The sequence below is a fragment of the Ptychodera flava genome, unplaced genomic scaffold (genome assembly GCF_041260155.1).
Source record: "Ptychodera flava strain L36383 unplaced genomic scaffold, AS_Pfla_20210202 Scaffold_28__1_contigs__length_4768798_pilon, whole genome shotgun sequence".
In the NCBI taxonomy this organism is placed as follows: Eukaryota; Metazoa; Hemichordata; class Enteropneusta; family Ptychoderidae; genus Ptychodera; species Ptychodera flava.
In genome coordinates this window covers 835,853-857,453 of record NW_027248350.1, presented here as the reverse complement: position 1 = coordinate 857,453, position 21,601 = coordinate 835,853, and the positions used below count along the sequence as shown (strand labels likewise).

At 37.9% G+C, this 21,601-nt stretch overlaps 3 protein-coding genes across 4 annotated transcripts in view; all 3 read left to right on the top strand.

Annotated features, from left to right (window-relative positions):
- LOC139127005 (estrogen-related receptor gamma-like) overlaps window positions 1-21,601 on the top strand; it is a 303,315-nt gene that overhangs the window by 26,096 nt on the left and 255,618 nt on the right. The window lies entirely within an intron of this gene.
- Window positions 7,428-21,601, top strand: part of LOC139127004 (uncharacterized) — a 140,828-nt gene continuing 126,654 nt past the window's right edge. The window contains exon 1 of the mRNA XM_070692935.1: window positions 7,428-7,658. The gene's annotated coding sequence lies outside the window, so the exon portion shown is untranslated. The remainder of the gene's footprint in view (window positions 7,659-21,601) is intronic.
- LOC139126937 (uncharacterized) overlaps window positions 13,834-21,601 on the top strand; it is a 203,296-nt gene continuing 195,528 nt past the window's right edge. Inside the window, exons 1-2 of the mRNA XM_070692857.1 lie at window positions 13,834-13,873; window positions 21,503-21,569. Of these exons, the coding sequence (XP_070548958.1) occupies window positions 13,834-13,873; window positions 21,503-21,569 (107 nt within the window). The remainder of the gene's footprint in view (window positions 13,874-21,502; window positions 21,570-21,601) is intronic.

Sequence of the window (21,601 nt, the reverse complement as noted above, 5' to 3'; positions counted from 1 at the left end):
TAAGTCCAGGTAAGACTGAAAAACAGTCGACTCGGACAGCTTACTCTCACCGACAAATGCAAAACTTCTTTATTCAGTCGTTTTCATTCAACAAGAATCTTAAGGAACGAAGCAATTGAATGATTTAAAATCGGAAGATATTCCACGTTGGCCTAATCACAGAAAGCATGGCCATGAACTTAATTTTGATAAAGGTGATGGGGAGACATTTTTGTCACCAAAATGTCTTCCAACATATATTGAGTGCAAAAACAGTGACAGGATTCAATAACCGGTTTAAAAGCAAGATATTATTCTCTAAAGAGTTTTCTTGAGATACATTTTCTTCCTTCTCTGCTTCTATTATGACAGTTTGAGGGAGAGGAACACAGAGGGATCAAGAGTACAGCACTTCGTAGATTAGCTATCTTTGGACATAAAATTTAAATAGCAAAGGCATGTATTGTAAACTGCTGTTTATTACGATGAAATACGTCAACAACATCTTGGTCAAATATTGACGACTATTCAAGGGATGCAAAATGAAGAGAAGCTGGAATATCTTTTTTCTGGTCCAGTAAGACAGCTTGCAAATTTTGTTGAAAAGGCGTTTTATAGAAGGAAGGAGATTTTGTATGTTTAATTTTGATACGATTCATTTGTATAGATCAACTATCAATTCCTCACTTTCTGTTATTGTACTTGTTAAGATGTAAATGGTGACTTATAAGTCCATAGGGCTGGGCAACCTGAGAGTTGCAGGTCACAATAATAAATAAATACTACTACTACTATTGCAGCTAATGCAAAACTGTGTAAGTAATGTACAAATCTGACATCACAGACAAAAAAACAAGACAGACTAGAAAAGGGTATTGTTCAAAGTGTGAAGCGATCGCTTAATCCCTTCCATGGACCATGGAGGTAGTAGAGATGGTAAAACCTTCCTCTCAAAACATACCTATAGGAGACAACATAAGTGATCGTAAACAATTGAGTAAAATCTTACAATGTCAATTTGGTTCAAACACATCTACTTAAATTCTTAAAATGTGAAAGGAATTTTGAAAATGGTCAAACCATGGATGTAAACTCACTATTTTACATCCGTGGTCAAACTCATCCCCCAATCCCTGAAGCTCAAAATTTCGTCCGTTTTTGGCACACACGCCACTTCCGCCCACCTAGCACTAAACGACGACGACGACGATGACAACAACAACAACAACAACAACTAAAACAACAACAACAACAACACGAACTTTCATGAAAAGACTTCCGATTAAAAATCGGCGACAATCCAGAAACAGCAGAAGGGTGAGTGTTCTGAAACTTTCGGAAAGCAGAGTCGAGGGCTACCAGCTGTGCCGAGTTCGTCCATGCATGGAGGTAGTAGAGACTACCTCCATGGTTTTACATAAACGGCTGCGGTGTTGTTTTACGATTTTCGCGAGGTAGTGTTTTGGCCTTGACAGCAACGCAAAGTAAACATGGTTGCGACAGGTAGTACGATACCATTGACTTGTCAAAATCACAAGGAAAGGCCCGTTGCGTTGCGTACGATTTAATGAATCGGTCGTGTTTTTACTCTTTACCCGGGGTAAATTTTATCAGGTGTTTGCTTGCGAACTATTTTATTCACGTCTGAAAATGAAAGTGAACGTACTGTTCTGTCGGCATGGCATCAGTTCCCAGTTCGTCTACAGCTTGGTATTTCTTCTTATAAGGAAAATCAAAATCACTGACACAGCTATTGTCTGAATGTTCGTCAATTTCTAATTCGTCTTCAAGCTCGTCAGGAACAAAGGAGGCCCTGCTGGATGCACTCGTCCATGTTTGTTGTTTGTGTTTGTATCGAAATATGGGGTCACACACAGGACTCTGGGAAATAACTTATATAAATCAAGTCTAAAAACCATTGTATGAGCTTGAGGCGCTAGTCTAGAACATGGTAACTCAATTAATTTTAAACAGAACTTCACATATCGTTTGAACGAAAAGACATTGATTGGCAATCTGCCACATCCATTCGTTATTGCTCCGTTTTTTTGTACTTAATCTGGTATAAACTCAAAAATGACTTGCACCGTGTTCTTCGCATTTTGTTTTCGTTTTTCAAATTGCTGAAAGCCCCAAATATCAGAAGCGTGCAATAAAATGGCAAAAACTGTTGTATAAAAGAGCATAATATGTAGCCAACATTGTGAAGGGCCACAGTAGTTGCATAACTATGTACGCTGACAGCATGGGAGACAGCGCCCTCTACTGGTTGCCCTCACCTGTGCCATACTTTCATTTGAGGCCAGACGTCATGGTCAGCTATCTCCGTTTCATCCTAAACCTGCACTCCTTTATTTAAGAGTACAGGGTGCAACATATATGTGTAACTTGTTTAACAACCACATTAGATTAACGCATCCGTTTGTTTTAACCTTACAAGATCATGTTTTCGCAGGTCAGATAGAAAACCAACGGTTCTGTAACTTTAAGCGTTTGTGAGACTCAGCTAAATTATAAGTTGTCTTATTTACAGTGTTCATGTTCACTTTAAGGGGCCTACAAGAGCTTCTCTTCTCAGTTACCTTGATTAAAAAAATACAGGCTTCTACCTTCTAACCGCCAAACGTTTGTCGCAAATGTAAAGACATATACCTTTTTACTGGCGGCGGAGAAAACAGCTAAATATTTACTAACTCGCTCTTCTAACATAGATATCGCCCAGTCCCACCTATTTTAATGACAATATAACGCCTAGATATTTGCAATAAATATAAACAACTACAATGTTTTTACAACTTAAACACAATTACTTTTGTTTGATCATCATTTACACTCATTCCCGGTTTTTACAAAGTCCTCTAAAACGTTGATCAATTCTGAAAATTGACAACTAAGTTAGCAAAGAATGTGACATCGTCACAATTCATCAATGCAAGCGAACTATAAATATGCTAAGTAAGCTGAATTCCATTATTTCTAGAATTAACATATCATTTAACTCTTCAATGAAGCAATAAAAAGTACAGAATTTAGCATGTTACCTTGTCTTACGCCAACATGACAGCAAAAGTAATTCGAAAGTCTTGAACCGGACTCTCGAACCAAGACTTAAAATTTGACAAATATCTGAGAACCTATCTTTCAATTCTCTGGAAAGCTTTTCTTTAATAGACTTTTAATTTTCTCAGTTTTTGTTACGACATGTTTGTATTGTCTTTCTGAATTGTTTAAAGTAATTATACATACACCGTTTCTTCAAAACCGAATTATTGTCACACCAACCAGCGTACCACACACTTCATGTTTTCCTAGCACATTTCAACGACTTTATCAAATTGGAAATAGATGTATCCATATCTGGTTAGCAATCTAAAGAATCTCTAAGGAGGTCCGTTACTTGATTAGAGGACAGGCTTTCTTAAAATACATATCTGTATTTATATCGTACAGTCTCTGCAAAATTCTCTTCAGATTTTGTCTGAAATTGACAAACATTTGACGACGGCATGTGATGTGGTTCATTGCGAGGAAGTACAGTAACTTTGAAATCGGACAATGTGTCAAATGGTTCGGTGGATGAAGTGACGTAATCAATCACACTTGCACCGGTTTTGGAAAAAAACTGCATAATTACCATCTTTATCCCTACCTGTTTTACCATAGGCAATTTGAATACCAGATCACTTACACATTTCTATTAATATTTTACCTGCTGGCGTTACAACTGAGTCCTTGGAACGATGCAATGTGTCCGAAACATTATCAAAATTTACACGCGGACATACGTGGTTGTGTCACCGACAATAAAATCATGAAGCTGACCAACTCCTTCATTGAAACCACCTGTGTGAATCACTGACTTACCACAGTTCACAGAGCAAACTTTTATTAAAAACTCATGCAATTTTTCAATCATCTCACTTTGATTTTCAGGACGTGTATAACAGCAACCCAAAGGTACACAACTATCTACTATTCAAATAAATGCGTTATTTGTGAAAATAAAGGAAGTACACGCAATCTCCACATGACATTGAACTCTAGTTCTACTACATTTTTGGTATATCTAGTTACACTTCCACTTGGTCAATCTCTATGTGACATTGTTAGAGCTGGGAAAATACTCGGACTCTCTAAAGAAAGAATTATAAAGAGACAAAAAAGAAAGTTGTCATCCTTCAAACAAAATGTTTCAACAAGACAAATTATGTCATAACTTTGACAAGCTAGGCAAACTCGAGATTGCATATTTTTCCTTTTAGCCCGCGAATATTCAACACTAACAATGAAATGGTATTACCCTTTTTGCAGCATTGGCCTTGGCTGCCTTCCTATCTAGAGAGGGATGTCTGATATTTTACAAAGCATTAAAGTCTATGTCCGAATTGACCAGACCAACGTTGATAAAAATTGTCACGTACATTGAAAAGAAGATAGAATAATAATGTGATATAGGAAAAGTTGTCTGGCATTTTCAGATCAGCTAATTAACGAAATTTCATATTTAACGGCATTCGAAAGGAGGGATATATATCTGAAGTGACTTGATCTAAGATTGCGAAACTTGCTATCTACATTGAAGACTAAGTCTTGTAACATTATTAAAAGTCATCTTGGCATTTACAGATCAGCTACTTGCTAAATTAATTCCTAATTATTCCTAATTATGGATGTATATCTCGATGGATTGCTATGTACATTGGGGATGCTGTCATATAACATTCATGAAAGTCTTTTACATATATACATAAACAAGTTAATAAATAGCGTAATGGTTTTCATATTTAATAGTGAAAGTCGTTTAGCATTTTTACATTAGGTATTTACTACTTTGCATATTCAATTAACTTTCTTAATTAGGGACTTGAGACTAGGAGGATTTTTCCAAAGTTTATGAAACTCACCACGGATATTGATGAGAAAACAATGTTGCATTTTAGTGAATAATATTTTGCATTTTAATGTCAGCCTATTTGCATTTCTAATGACCATTTCATGGAAGCTTGCAATATCAGCTGATTCATCATTTGTATGCAGGTAATAGAATATTTATCAGGATTAGCGATACGAGGAGGGACTTGACGTCGACCAAAGTCAATGAAAGCGGCACCGGTATGTATATTGATGGTAAAATTACCTAATGGAAGTAAAAGACGTTTTACATTTTGAGGTCAGCTAATTTACAATTTGTATATCCATTGAGCTTTCGCAGTTTGCATTTGAAGTTGGAACACGATTGAAACTAATTTGGGATAATTGGATGGTGAAGTAATGTCGACTTAATTAATCTATAAATGTAAACTTATCTGCTTTTCTTTTTAAATTACACACTTGTTTTTATGAGTAATTTGTATTATTGCAACATTCAGCTATACATCACTTAACAATTTGATAAATTTAAAAAATATGAAAATCCAATTATCCCAAATTAGTTCCAATCGTGTTTGGAAGGTCCTGACCTAAGTAAATTGCACTTGCTACATGCAAAGTAGTGACATAGTGACAGATTCAAAGGGAATTCAGCGTATCCATTTGAGCTTATTTTATATTTCTATAATTATCGACTTTTCAATTAATCTACGATGAAAAAATCGTTCGTGATGTTGATTATAATTACTTCAATGAAGTTGTAAACTTATCGCAAATATTGCTCTATACAGACAACTGTATAGAGCAATTGTATATGCTGAAACACAGGAGCATTTTCAGTTCATATTTGGTTGTCAACTTAGCGCTGACATGGCTAAGATAATTAAGTACCAGATTTCAAACTTGTATCATAATTATTTCACGGATAAGCTTTTGTATATAAAATACTCCTCCTTCATGTTTCTTTGATCTAGATGATGAACAAAACCTTCCCTTTGACTAGATCATGGGAAAGCGCATAAGTACTCTATTGCTTTGGAATGCTATCCCCGGGAATTTCATGCAATGTCATTTCAACAAAGAAAATCGGGAATATTGGTCAAAAAATATTCACCTGAAAGGGAAAGTAAACACATTTATCGCCAAAATAGGTCGTCCTAAAATATAATTCAAAATGAAGCAGAGAGAAATCACTAACCCGATGACATCACATGGTCCTCCCCTCATGTAAAACATGTCTACAATTTGTATCGCGCAACCATTGACGAGTAAACATGTATGTATCTTGGTTTAGTGAGTAACTAGGTCAGCGGCCTTGAACCGTGACAATGCACGTACTCTCATATACTTTTCCATTGTGCGCACCCAAGTAGTATGTTGTAGGTACACGGTGGACAGCCCCTGTGACGCTGATAAAAACATCTCGTCCTGGTCACCGCATTGCGGTACTTCCAGCTCGATTGGACAAAAATCGGAAAAATCTAATGGTAAACATCCTGGAACCACAGTGTATAGTATCGCCGTGTTGGCAAACATGCATATTATCGCCTTGCTGCGGATCCGTAGCCCTGCCACTCCCTTTGCTGGTTGTGTTGGTGGATCAGAGAGAGTGGGGCCCACTCCCCCCCCAACAAAACCAGCAAAGGGAGTGGTAGAGCTACGGATCCGCAGCAAAGTATCGCCGTATTCGCAGTCATGCATAGTATTGCCTCGCCGTGTTGGCAGTCATGCATAAATTATGTGTCAGGGAAAGAGCATGGTTATATGTCAGGGAAAGAGCAATGTTCACATAGCGCTTTTCCTATATTTCTCGAAATAAAGGAGGTCTTTTCTGTTGAAATGTCCCAAATACGGGTGTTTTGGAATTTTACGGAACAGCTTATGAGTGCCAGTGTCGGGTTGATGAGATGGATGGTTCCGTTCCCGTAATAAATTTGTTGTAAAATTAAATGACGAGAAGAAATTCTCAGGAGAACGGAGAAAATAATTTAGGAACAGTATAGAAAAAACAAAAAATAGACACAGAAATGAAAATCCCGCTGAAGTAACGGCATACGTGAATAGAGATAGTGAAAGAAGGAAACTGACAAACTTGGGAATAAAGTTTTGCAAGAAAGCAAATGTGAAAAGATGTGCTGCTTATATGAAATTTTGGAAAGAAGAGAACAAGTTTTAAAATGGCCGTTTGCAAATGTTATAATGACATAATGCAATCCACATTCTTGCCTTTCCCCCACTTTTAACGTTGGGTTAGATTTATACGCAGATATTCTCGATATTTCGACATGGTTGAAGAATGTTGACTGTTAACTACGAAATGGTCCTCCAAAGTTAAACTTTCCAAGTCTCAAGTTGTCTTCATCTCCATGTCTGAGCGAAGAATGAAGAGCAAGCGTTATCGAGATGGTTTCCGTCTCACAGTCGGCAATCTCTACAATTATATTCACGCTCCATATATATAATTTGGAAGTTCAGGTTCTGAAAATTGTTTTACAGGTCGGTTGTCATCCCTTCCTTTCTCATGGGTCCGAAGTGTGTACTCGCCCCCCCCCTCCCGTTAATTCTACTCCTTCCCTTACAAAAACGTAAACCTTTTTCCTGTGTGGGTAGGCGCCATTTTATTGCTCAGCCCTCTGTGTGAGAGTAAACATCGTCACTATGTCCGTGTAAACGTTCTGCAAGTTATATCAAACTCCTTTTGGATTTTGGTATCTGGGATTGGCAATGGCGACTGCCTCAGGCTTCGTCGAAACTACTGTCCCTGGCAGATCGGTAGACGCAGCTCGTACTCCCGAAAGAGCAACATTGAGGTAACTAGCTTTACGACTTGACAAAAACTTGTACGCGGGTGCACAGTGTCTGCAGGTTATGGGTATTATTTGAGTAAGAGCCACCTTCTTAGCCCATGAGGAGAGGTTTGTGTGTCCTCAAGGTTACACATCAACCCAAACTATAAGCGCGCCGTGATCGAAGTCGGACGTGCATAAGTTGTTTTTAACTTCGCCATGGCAGGCCAGTCTGTAATCGCCCAGAATACATAAGCTTACCGTGTGCAGGACAAGCGCCGCGCCCACTATTGGCCTTAGGGCCTGCTTCGTTATTATTTTCGTCAAACGTCTAAATATTTTAAATTCTCTCTGCCATTCGTATTCATATATATGTTCGAAAACACATCCATGTTTCTAAAACACTTGTTCAGAATCTGATAAATTCTTTATACCTCATTTTGTCGCCAGTCATTCTGTGACCTTGAAATTATGTTTAATGGAGTAGCTACGATAGAGAACTGCATGTTTTGTTCAATCATGCAGCACCGAGGTGGTAACAAAAGAAATGTATGCAAAGCACGTACACGTTGTTTACCAATGCATAGACCCTCAAGAAAAACGAGGGTCTGTTGACAAGGGTACCACTGCATAGTATAGTACATAGCTGCTGCGAGAGTTCAGCTGTTGTTGCAAGGGTTTAGTCAGTATATTCTTACTGTTGTTCTTTACACACCCACTCAACTAGAGGAAATTAAAATGTCATGTCCTTATGAAACTTTATTGATCGAGAGGAAGTGGCAATGTTCATATGAAAGTAAAACAAAGGCGAAATGTTTTAAGGTGGTTGGAAAGGCTAGAGCGTCAGTTATAAATTTCAACAAAACTATTAAAATGTAAAAGTAGTCAACATTCTCTGTGGAATAAAAAAAACTAGACATTTGGGCACAAAGGCATTGCAGAGTTATAGCCTGTTAAAACTTCTGAAAAACTGACCAAATAAGAAGAAGTTGGGGAGTCCTTAGTGTGTTAACTATGGTAGAGGTCCCCTAGCTTTTAATAAAATGTTTGAAAAGGGAAAGTCATTATTTGCTGTTTTTCAGGAAAGTTTGACAAGGCGGTGCTGGCATTCAGAGTGAGTGACTGCTATTGTAAATGCATTTTTAGATTCTTTGAGTGTCAAAGAGGTGTCAAAAGTGAGATTAACCAAAAAAACTGCTCTATGACTTCAAAGAGGGGTACAAATATGGCTTGTTTTCAACATTTTTGACAGAATAGCAGTTTTCCTACATAATTGTATACCAAATTAATCCAACTTTGAAATGAGATATGGACATGGAATTTTTACAGCCTATTAACAAGGTTACAGATAAGATTTGTACGGCACAATTTTCCTGTATTTGAAGTACTTTTGAAAAATCACATTTTGAAATTTGAAAGAATTTTTAATAATTTTTTGATATATAAACCAATGTAAAATCATAAAAACAAATTTATTTACAAATCCTGCCGTACAAATCTTACAATAAATAGTGTCAACATATTTATAACTAATTTGGTAATATTAATACTATCCAATTATTATTAAATTCAAATATGTAAAAAATATATGAAAAATTAAATTTTAATATTTACTGGTGTCATATTTCAAAATCATGGCTGCAAATATACAATTTTTGTATTCTTTGGAGAATATATTAACTAAGGAGTTATCCTGAAAATTTGAACTAAATATCTTGATTCTAACACTTGAAACTTGACATTAACCCTGAGAAAAGAATTGGTGCAAAAATAGCCTTTCCAACCACCTTAACATTTAGGCAGCCTTAAAAACATGTTTTACAATTTTTTGAGCTTCTCTCCCCAACTGTTTGGAAGAATTTTATTGTAGCTCCCTTCGATATGAAATAAGGCTACAGCTACAGGCTGTATCCTTAGATACAGTGTCACAGTCTAACATATCGGGGTAGAGGCGCATTTATAGGTACCGTAAATAGCAACTATAGAGCATTCACACTGAGAAATAAAAAGAACATAAAAGCTATAATAATACAGCAACTATACCGAGGACAACAAAGGCGAAAAGGAAACGTCCCAAAACGATGAAAGCAGTCTTTTCAAAGTAAATTACAAAAGTTAAAAAGTACAAAAGCTGAAGTAGATTAATCAACAAGTGGGTCTGCTTTACAAATATCATCAAAATCTTGGACATTTCAGAATAACACGGTACATGTGCTTCCTCAAGTTACTTGTAACTATTGAGGCAAAGATAAAGAAAGTAACAAAGTGTCCTTATTGTCTGCTCCGTAGACGTTGACTTTAGAAGATTATGACACTTATACTAAGCATTAAATAAAACAAAAATATAAAAAAACGTACGTTTTCTCTCACGAAACGGCAGGTGAAATATGTTGCACAGAGAATAATAATCGAAACTCCTGTATTGTACATTGTAATTAAAAGAACTGTACAAATTTCCGCTGTACAAGTGCAACTTGATCAATATATTTTCTGTCAAGGCGAAGGATAACAGCAAGGAACTCCAGATGGCTTCCACTTTGCTATAATATCGTAGAGTCTTTAAGGAAAGTTTAGAAAGGCCTATCGCATTATAGAAGTTCCATTAAAATAGAACTGTAGAGTGAGACAAAGACATTATTCCCGGCGTTTCCAATAACAGCTTTGACAATTTGTACGGGGGATTTGTGTAAGTGCAGCCGAATGAGCAAGAGTAATAAGAAGTCAGCCGCCCTCAGTCGTCGATCTGAGAGCTCAAAGGTCACAATCTCAACATGATGGTTTCATCCACGCTGCGCCTACTGCTGAACAAACCTTACGGAAACAGTCCTTCCCTCCAAATTTTACTAGAATGATGCATGTATGTATGTATGCCGATATGGCTTTGAAGCATACCTTCGTCTCGGCAAATATTATTGATACACAATTTGTATTGCACACACGATATAACTGATAAGTCAGTCCGTTTATTCTTTCCACACCTGAGCCACATCACAATTCGTTGCCCTAGTATGAACTGAAGTGATGACGTCGAATACGTTGCTATGTCCTGATTTTCATCGAGGAGTGCAGTTTTCTCAATACACAAATACGATGATGTTGTCGTCTAGAGTTCGTTCTTCCTTGTCGCTGATATTTTAAAAATGTTATCAGTGATGATTTGACATATTTCAAGCAGCTGGATGTTGAGTTCTATTTCCCTAAAATGGGAAATCAAAAAGAAAATGATAGAATTGTATATCGATATATTAATCCAACTAATTTATGTATTTAGATGTTAATATACTAACGTTAAGCGACAGTCATTCCGTAGCTTTCCGATATATCGCCTCATTTTCCTGCAATGATTCGATTGCCATACGCCAATTAAATCACACGTAGAGTGATCATTTTTGAAACTCAACCAGGTCTTCTGTGGGGAGAACACGTATTTATTTCTAGTCGATGATTTCATCCAAAAGCATGACTTTGTACATTACTTGACAATTGCGAGCTATAATTATCGATAGCTTTGACCAGAACATGATAATTGTCTTTGTCTAAGCTGGTTATTGCTGGATAATATAAAAAGTACTTTTGATTCCCCAAATATCCTCTAAATCAAGCATACCTCTTTCATGAAAATGCAGAACTGTGAAAACAGGTTTTTTCATCCTCATGACTCAGTGTAACTTACTGCTTACCGTTTCCCATCGGGAAAATACCAGACAGAGAACGTCGGGATACAGAAACAGAGTACTGCTTGAAAGTCTTCGAACATAACACCGATCATTTCTTACACATGCATTATAAATATTGCCAGCTGTCGACCCATCTTCCTTCTTCTTTCTGCGTCCCCCTGCATCCATATGCAGTGGTTATTTGCATACAATGAAAATGTTAACTAATCGTATCATTCTCTGTACATATTGATACAATTCATGATCAGACACTCTCACACTGGTACGTCAATATCATCATCATTTTATTGTCTTGCTCATAAATTCATGACTTCTTTGTCATTAGGCATTCGGTAGCAAGTGAGGTACGCTTATATAATAGCAAAGTTGACGTCAAAGTGAATGACCTCTGTAACATACCCGTGTACAAGGTAATTTGCTAAAATGTAAAAAATGTACACATTTCGTATCTCTTATTAACCAATTTAATCAAACGTTGACAAGCACAGTGGCCACAGCAAATTACAATCATGCGTTTGCTGACAACTTACATGATCTTCTATAAACGTGTATTCATAATTTTTTCATTTCGTAAGTATTGATTTATTTTAATTACAGTCATACCCTGTCTGTAAAGGAAGAACTGTTGTCCGGCGGCTTTTTAATGCATATAATGTGGGTTAAAATGTAGCAGACTCAGCATTTTTTCCAGCCACACACATCTTTACGAAGATGTATTTATTGTCAGCGAGGAGTTTTGCATTTCTCCCCGCATGATCTTTGAAGTAAAAGCCAATAAGCATCATTCGATTGATTTTTATTTTCAAAAATTCAACTTTGTGGAACGTTATTAATGATGCAAACTTGTAAGCGTTGGATTTTTTTCCCTCTTCCTTTGTTCGATTCAAGCACTGAGAACGACAAAATGCCTCACATTATAACTGTTTACGTCCACTTCAACCACATGTTATTTCTAAGATCCTTAACTTCCCCAGTTTGCAAACACATCGCTAGAGGGCGACAGTCATAACATCGCATCCATATGTACTTTGTGCGTCAAAAAAAATTAGGGATCGTGGATAAATTCAACTCTTGCATTGCACCACACTCCCCCTCCAAGAACTAAAGTCTCTGAGTTTCATCATGATTTGAACTCTGCCAAATACGACATTTTGCTAATATAAGTTGTTGGAAGATTACACCACTCACTGGATGAACACAAAACAGTTCAAAACTATATCTTATTGGCAACTCTCTCTCTCACACACACACAAACTCTCTCTCTCATCTAACACACACATACACATACATACACACATACATAGTTTATGTTGCAGAACCTTAATATATAAGCTTAGTTAGTGCAAATTTGCACACTGGCAAGATAATTGCACGAGAGCTAAACCAGCTCTTTCACTTGCCGTATGAGTACTAGTGTTTGTATTATCGACGGGCCCTTACAGGTACGCGATTCGACATGCCCTGCCACAAATATCTGCTTTCATATAAGGTAGTACGTTACTCTGACCTTTAATCGGTGCCATTATTATACCTGCAAAAAATACTGTCTACAAGTTCTAGAAATCATATGCAAGCTTCCATACCCTTACGTAGGTTACTATTTTGAGTGCAAAGGGAAATCTTAATAGTAGAGTATAAATCTTGTTACCGTAAGCATTCTACATATTACCTTTGCTTAAAGTCCTTCTACAATTGGCGGGATGCAGGTTTCAGAGGGTCGATTGACCGATAATTCGTTGCTTTACGATGCAGCAATGTACACTACGTGCCAAAAAGGTTGGATACCAAACAATGAAACAATGGGTTGACTGTGTCTGACGTACATTGTAAGCTGGTATGAATAATACTGGGGCATATCAATACGTGCCAGGGCTTGAGAAAATCGCACACATCTCTCCGCCCACAGAGCTGCTCTGATGAAGTATTTTTTACCATTTTAAAGCATTGGAAATTAAGACCAACAAGACGATCGATTGATATAAATGTATGTTACTTGAGAAATGGGATGGAAATGACCAGTTTTTGGACAGTGTAGAAAACGATGTTTCATCTTAAGGTAGCCTGGCGTTTTGTGTCGTGTCTGATTAACGTAGCAATGGCCAGACTCTATACCGTAATTAGGTCACTCGATTGCAGAGACCAATAGGTGCAGACGATCCCATCCCCTCAATTTGACTATAAGTTTATTTATGCATTTGAACATCCTTTGTAATTACTATAATGTGTCCGTATCTCAAATACTGTATTGTGTTTTGCGATTTCATGTGAAACCTTCCACCGAGTATACAATAGCATGAACTCGATTTCGATCAGATGTATGCAGTCCGTCGGACATATGACTGCCGCATTCAGAGTCATTCATTACTAATATGTTACCAATAAATACAATTTACAATGGCTTGGCGCATTTGTTTACACTCAATACGTAGAACCCTAAAGGAGCCACTACTTCTTTTGACCGGCAGTGTTTATTCAACCACAGTCAGGTACTCTGTTCGGAATTTACCTTCTTGAGATTGATCATGGCGACCGCCCCAGGCTTCGACGAATCTGCCGTCGCAGGTACCTACAGGCACAGCTCGTACACCTGCTACAAGGTAATAATATCAGACTTATATACATTTACGTCGACATTTTGGTGCCCATAACACATGACTATATCCGGGAAGCTCTGACAAGTTTTACTTAAGAGAAGCGCGTGTCTTGTACGTACCTAAATGCCAATTCCAGGACTCCTGTCAGGAGTGTTATGTGTGAAGGTATCGCCACTCAACTTATCTCGAAAAGGCCTGAATAATAACAGGGCAACTAATCCCGTTTTGCGAAGCAAACATAAAACAAGGAAGCATTGCCTTCTTTCCCGCACTTTCAAAATGCAAAAAACTTTGCAAACTTTTATCCACTCATCAAGTGGTGTATTATTCACAAGCACCTCTTCTTTCTTAATTTTCGAGAAACAAAATCTCCAATTTCTTCCTCGATACGTCGTTTATTTGTAATCATATTATTTTAGGGCACGTGCAAATTCTCGATATATTTAGATAAACTCCTCAGAGTGTGGCCATATACCAGTGAAAGCTGTTGCTAGTTCATAGCGGTAAATTATTAAAGTGATAGTAGCTGTAACTTTTGAGAATATTTTCACAATTTTTGTTGTACGTCGCGAACTATTCACATGAATAAGCATAGTGATCATGAAGAATCACCTACTAATTGACCTCAGTATAACGTGTATCAATTCCTCGTGATAAAGGATGTCGACGAAGTGAATTTCTTGACGGAGAGAAATTCAACGTTGTTGACACACAGAATGCAACGTAATGGACTTTGTACGCATATGCGAGAGAAGTACCGCACAGTTCCATTCTGGTTCGCGCCGACACCACAGCGCAAGCGACCAGTGGGGTCGACAGAACAATGTATCTGCCATTCACATTGACAGCTGCAGCTGGGAATATAACTGACAGTTTGGCAATATCCGATCCTTATCATGTCTAAACAAGGAAGCCTATTCACATGTCCACCACTGTGTGGCTATGCGATGTAAAATGTTTACGTTAGCCTTCACAGTCACAACCCTTGAACATTTCGAATGTGAGAGACCAAATTGAGTTGCGGGTAGCTCTGCGTAGCAGGGCTGTGTGTTACCAGCGTTATACGTCCTCCCACGAACACTTCCCTCGCATAGTGAGAGAAAAGTAGGCTTTGCGTAAATTTACAAGCGCGGCTGAGCACATCGTGTACCTAGGCGAGGTGGGTGTGCTCGAAAACGAAGATCAGTGCAAGTTTTGGATTCAAAATCGGCCGTTTCCGGCGCAGAAACTGTGGGCTGTATTTCGACGAGCTACCAGCGGATTTGCTAAGGCAGTCTGCAGGGCTGTGGTGTGAGGCCGTATAATGCAGGTAATACACTACGCAGAGCTAAGTTGCTGGTAACTGGATAAAATTTGGTCACTTTTGTAAATAAATTCTTCGCATGATGTATAGTTGCAGTTATTTTGGGGTTTTTTTCATTTGCAAAATAATCTTACTTCGGTAACCATGCATGTACACTTGTTTTGTATGTTGCTACATTCAGATATTGGTGATGCTTGCGACGGAAGTACATTTTTATAAGAATGCCCCCCCAAAAAAACAAACAAACAACAAAACAAAACAAAAAACATGCATTTGAAAATAGACTGAAATAGGCAATACTAACGATGGAAATGTCCAAAGTACGAAAGCGCCTTACAGAGTGATTGTTTAGCCAAAATGCAAAACACTCTTTCAGGAAAATAAGCAGATAAAACAGCCCGTACATATCGCGGACGTCGACAGCTGTCGGCTGCACTGAACAATACTTGATGGTGACCCAGGCCCCGCGTGCGAGCTCGCGAACTGTCACTGCTCACTGTACTTGTAGTGGTCGCTGTAGCAGAAACAATGTGGCACGTTTAAATTTATTGGTTTGGTATTCAGGAAACGTAACCAGAGTTAGCAAATGTAATGACTCAACGACAAATACAACCAAAATTTTGCTCAAAAAGTAATTCCTGCGGATCATGTAGGTCAACGTCAAACGTACCTACACAACTAGTGTCCGCGAGCCTCGAGTGTAAGCCGTTCCCGATCCCGTTAACTTGAAGTACAGCATCGCATCGTCACCTTTACGTTGAACTAGTTGACTTGTTCGCCGATAAATGACAAAGCAAACTGACCGAATTATGCATGCACTAGTTTTAAACTTTGGTAAAGAATAGTTGGTGGAAAAATGCTCGACGTTTCAGGCTTTTTGACGCGGTGACCGTGGTTTCAGACCCTGGTGCTAGCTCACGCGATGCATTGACTGCCGATGCCGGGTCCGGCCACTGGGCCTCAATTACCTTTTTTTTTACTCTGACCTAATGCATCACCACTTGAAACGTAAAAAGCATTCTCATACTCAAGCAACAGAAAAAAAGAGTTTGAACAAATAACACTCCAGATTCAAACGAACAGTGGACGTACATCACAATCAAAACAGATAAACATGTGCGTAAGTTGGATATAAATACGATGCTCTCGGTCTCCATTGTTACAGTGATCACGTTTAAAATCCCGCTCTCGCGTGGCTAGTGATATCATCACTCCTTGAGCTCCATACCACGTGATCGCCTAACATTTTGTAAACACAAGCGCCGTGAACTTCGCTTAGCGGCAGGCCAGCAAACAGTTTTATTACCGTTCGTTATTCACAATCGGGTGTTAGTTTCGACTTATTTCCTTGTCAATCGACAATTAGGGTGGGATAGATATAATCTAGCTTGGTTTTTATTATGTGGTCGGGCGGAAAAAATGGTCAAAAGTTACCGCTACTATCCCTTTAATGATGTGGCACCTACAGCAAAGCATCTAGAGGGAGTCGTCTGTGTGCTACTCATCGCGCCATTGGATAATATTTTGCACACGTACCTAAAGGCTGTTTATATACTATCAGAGCTCGTGTATAATATCCAGTTTTTGTGTACACGCATTTATACAAAGTGGCACAGTCACTCGTGAGCTATTCAGCTCTGGGACTTTTCGCCCATAGACGTGTGTACATTTTTTCCTTTTTTTCTCACTTATGTACACACATGGGGGGAATAGTCCCAGAGCTGAATAGCTCATGAGTGACTATGAAAGTGGTAATTGTTCCCACACCGTCAATGGCACACTCCAAGTGGTCTGGAATTTGAGAAGAGTTTATCCTGGTTGCTCAACGAAATTTTCCTTGCCAACAGAAGGCTCAAGTCAAGGGGTGGGGCGCCAAAAAGCTAATGAAATAATTTCCTTCCAGCCCCTACAACTGCCGTTAATAATACTCGTTCCCTTAAGGTGGTTGGAAAGGCTAGAGCGTCAGTTATAAATTTCAACAAAACTATTAAAATATAAAAGTAGTCAACATTCTCTGTGGAATAAAAAAAACTAGACATTTGGGCACAAAGGCATTGCAGAGTTATAGCCTGTTAAAACTTCTGAAAAACTGACCAAATAAGAAGAAGTTGTGAGTCCTTAGTGTATTAACTATGGTAGAGGTCCCCTAGCTTTTAATAAAATGTTTGAAAAGGGAAAGTCATTATTTGCTGTTTTTAGGAAAGTTTGACAAGGCGGTGCTGGCATTCAGAGTGAGTGACTGCTATTGTAAATGCATTTTTAGATTCTTTGAGTGTCAAAGAGGTGTCAAAAGTGAGATTAACCAAAAAAACTGCTCTATGACTTCAAAAGAGGGGTGCAAATATGGCTTGTTTTCAACATTTTTGACAGAATAACAGTTTTCCTACATAATTGTATACCATTTTAATCCAACTTTGAAATGAGATATGGACATGGAATTTTTACAGCCTACTAACAAGGTTACAGATAAGATTTGTACGGCACAATTTTCCTGTATTTGAAGTATTTTTGAAAAATCACGTTTTGAAATTTGAAAGAATTTTAATAATTTTTTGATATACAAACCCATGTAAAATCATAAAAACAAATTTTATTTACAAATCCTGCCGTACAAATCTTACAATAAATAGTGTCAACATATTTATAACTAATTTGGTAATATTAATACTATCCAATTATTATTAAATTCAAATATGTAAAAAAAATATGAAAAATTAAATTTTAATATTTACTGGTGTCATATTTCAAAATCATGGCTGCAAATATACAATTTGTATATGCTTTGGAGAAAATATTAACTAAGGGAGTTATCCTGAAAATTTGAACTAAATATCTTGATTCTAACACTTGAAACTTGACATTAACTCTGAGAAAAGAATTGGTGCAAAAATAGCCTTTCCAACCACCTTAAGCTTACCAGTAGACTATAGCCTAAGGGTAGTCTAGCGCATGTCTGATTAACGAATCAATAGTCAGATACTATGCCGCCATTAGGTCACCGAACTGTAGAGACCAATACGCACAGCCGATCCTACCTCAGAATAATTACTACTATATAGTAAAAAGAATTCAGGTTGACCTATTTACGCCCGGATCATTTTTTCACCCCGTTCTCCAAGCACAGATCGTAAAGAGACCCTGTTTTGTGGCCACGCGTTCTCTTCTCATCCAAGAACACGGTGGTACAGTAATATGTTGATAAAAATTCATAATTTTGATAAAAAATGCGATTTTTCAAAATCTCTCGCAAAATCCCGTGTACTCTCGCTTACCCTAACAATTGACGGTGCCCCCGCGCGAGAAATATATAATAAAGGCAAATATAAACAAACACAATCGCATTTAATGAGGTACATTTTGGTAAGTTTCTTGCGGATTATTCTGACATTCACCTGATTTAATTTGTTTGCTTAAATTATCTCCGTGTTTGCGATTAATAATTATAATATTCCGTCTCCGGTGGGGGGCTCGCGACCGACTTTTTGTTTGTAAGTGCGCCCGACCGCTATACGTGACCCCCGTCGCTTACCCTATGTTCTAACGGAACAAATTCAGCACAAACGAAAACCGCTAATTTCAAGTATCTCTACGCGTATAATGTCCCGAAATATGTTAATTTACTCCAGCCATACCTTCATTTACTCGTCCCGTCTTTAAAATTGTGAATGGGTTTGATTTAATGTGAATTAGCGACATCAAGCGAACACTCCGGACAAGCCGCGGATTAGCACCCCGACCATGTTTTGCCTGTGCAAACAAACATGAACCTGTGACCGAAACGGTATACCCTCGTAAAAGAGGCGTAGATTTAGACCAATAGATAGGAATATTATAGGAGCCATGGAGCTTTTAAAAATTATAACATTCAAACAACATGAACTATTCAAAACTTCCAATTTTTAAAAGATATTTCGATTTCGCGCGCGTCGCCCAGTCGGTCGCCCAGACGTACGATGAGGTCAACGAACTCAGTGTATAAGCTGTTACAAGCCGATGAAAGGCGCGCCGTATCTCCTGGCCTGGGAAAACGTATATATGTGCATATCGCGCAAAGTGAGGAGTTTGTGAAAGGATGTTTGGATAATAATGTCAGAAAGATAAAGTTTTACAATGAGTAGGGATGTAGTGTATTTCTTTTCAAGTATTGCTGTCAAATTGCCGTGATTAAACACATCCAGTCCGGCCGGGGCTGACACCGGGATGGAGTGGCGGAGGTCGTGATCACACGAAAGGACGTGAAAATGTTGTGATACGACGTAGTCCGTCCCTTGTTGGTTTATTCTCAGTGCATGGAGCCTAAGCTTATTATTTACGCGATTGGAAATGTGTGATTTACAAAATATCCGCAAAAAAGTAATGCGAGTAGGCCTATAGTAGTAAGAAAACTTTACATGGTATGATCTATCAACGGGAACGCCGGCCCTGGGTAAATATTGTCGAGGCCGGGCCGCCGGCCGGGTGATCGTACTCAAACATCCCCGGGCCCGGGCTCTCGCTTTGTTCAAAGTTGCGAGTTGGCGTCAATGAATGACTTTCCTTCAGGATGTCTATAAAATAAATCCAAACTATCATTGGATGATATTTTAAAAATAAAGCCCTCCCATATCCGTCGGGTTGATTGTCTTCTCTAAAACTTGCGCAATGATCGGTTCTTTCCGAATATTGTCTCAATTTTATACCACATGGGGGAAGTTCATCAACAACAAGGTCTGTGAGTGGTTCACAAATTGCAACTTTCATCTCACAAGATTGTCAATCAAACAGTGTGGCGTCCCACAACGTTTTGTCTCCGCACTCCAGGGTGAAAAAGAATCACTTTGCGAGCATGCAGACAACGAACATTTTAATGAATTGATCATTTTTCAACATTAAAGTTATATAAATGACAACTTTAACTCACAAAAAATAACATGATGATGAGACAAAGATTGAATGGGGAAAGTCCTGACACATTTCCATGAAATCCAGGATAACTATTTGTACTGTTGTTTGTTGATAGTTATAATTTTCAACACGCCTGTATCTTTTCAGGTCATAAATACAACACTTTACTCGTTCCTTTAGCAATGACTCATACTTTAACATCTGCATAATTTATTCTTCAACACAAAAGTCACTTTTCTTTGGCTATGGTATCTCCACTCTCTCTCGAAAGAAATTATGACACCTTCAATATCAAGAAAACAGTGTAGCACATAGGGTTGTTTATTTCAAATACTACATGAATATGCAGGCAAACATCAGTGGATGAAATTTTGTTCAATGCTATACATGTATATCATTGATATAGGAAATATACCAGTGTATCCAGAAATAAATAAGAAAGAAATAAATTATTGTTAATTCGGCGTGATACGAGGAACACTACTGTAAACTATGGTTTCCGTGCTTTTTCAGTTGCTGCTCCAATATTATGGAATGAACAAGCGTTTACTAATGCTATTTTAAACTGTTCGGTTCAATCCTTTAAGCGCCAGTTGAAAACTGATCTTTTTAAGGAATGTTACTGTGTTTAATGATATGTTTTGATTTTCTTTTATTTTCATTCTTTTCATTGTTTGTGTACAGAGCACTGAGACGAAGTGTAGTGCGCTTTTTAAGAAATAAATAATAATAATAATAAAAAATACCAAGTGTACAAATATAGCGTGAAATAAATTTGGCATCTACTTGAATTTTTAGGGTTGCCCAGAAATAAATATTAAATAAACATTATTTATTGCTTGGTATTCTTTTCACAAAACTGATGCAGAATGAATGAATGAAAGTCAAGGTGACATTTAGTATGATTACGTGTAGCTGTGAATACCATGTTATAGGCTACAGTTTGAAATAGATAACCAAGGTGAAAATCAGCAAGCCGTAGATCTATTATTGACCCTATTTGAAACTGTCCCTCAGCTACAACATCATGTATTCACCTGGAGATTCAAGAATCTCACCCACCTAAATCTAACGGTACCCTTCTAACCACAAGTTGTCTGAGCTCCACCAATGACCGAAGAGACACAATGAACACAAGATGCTGGAGAATCATAATTTTATTTATTTGATCATTTCTTCCCGACCTTCCTTATTTTCATTTTCGGACAAATGATAGTATAATATGGAAGGGATTGAGAGATATCAATCCCCAACTCTTTCTGTATATTACAAAATAACTAATAACTGAAAAAAAAACATGGAGAGGCTTAATCACGTCATGGTCTCCAAACCGATTCTGTAAAATAGTTTACCCTAATTGCCTTTTTTGGAATGTGCAACTTTGTAATCAACTTGCTGTGTGTATTTCAGGTGAGATAAACACTTGCGAGTGTAAAATTGGAGTCATTCTCATACTCACTTCAGCTTCACAGGGCAGGTATGGATTTTGAGTGTGAGATGCTGCGGTGT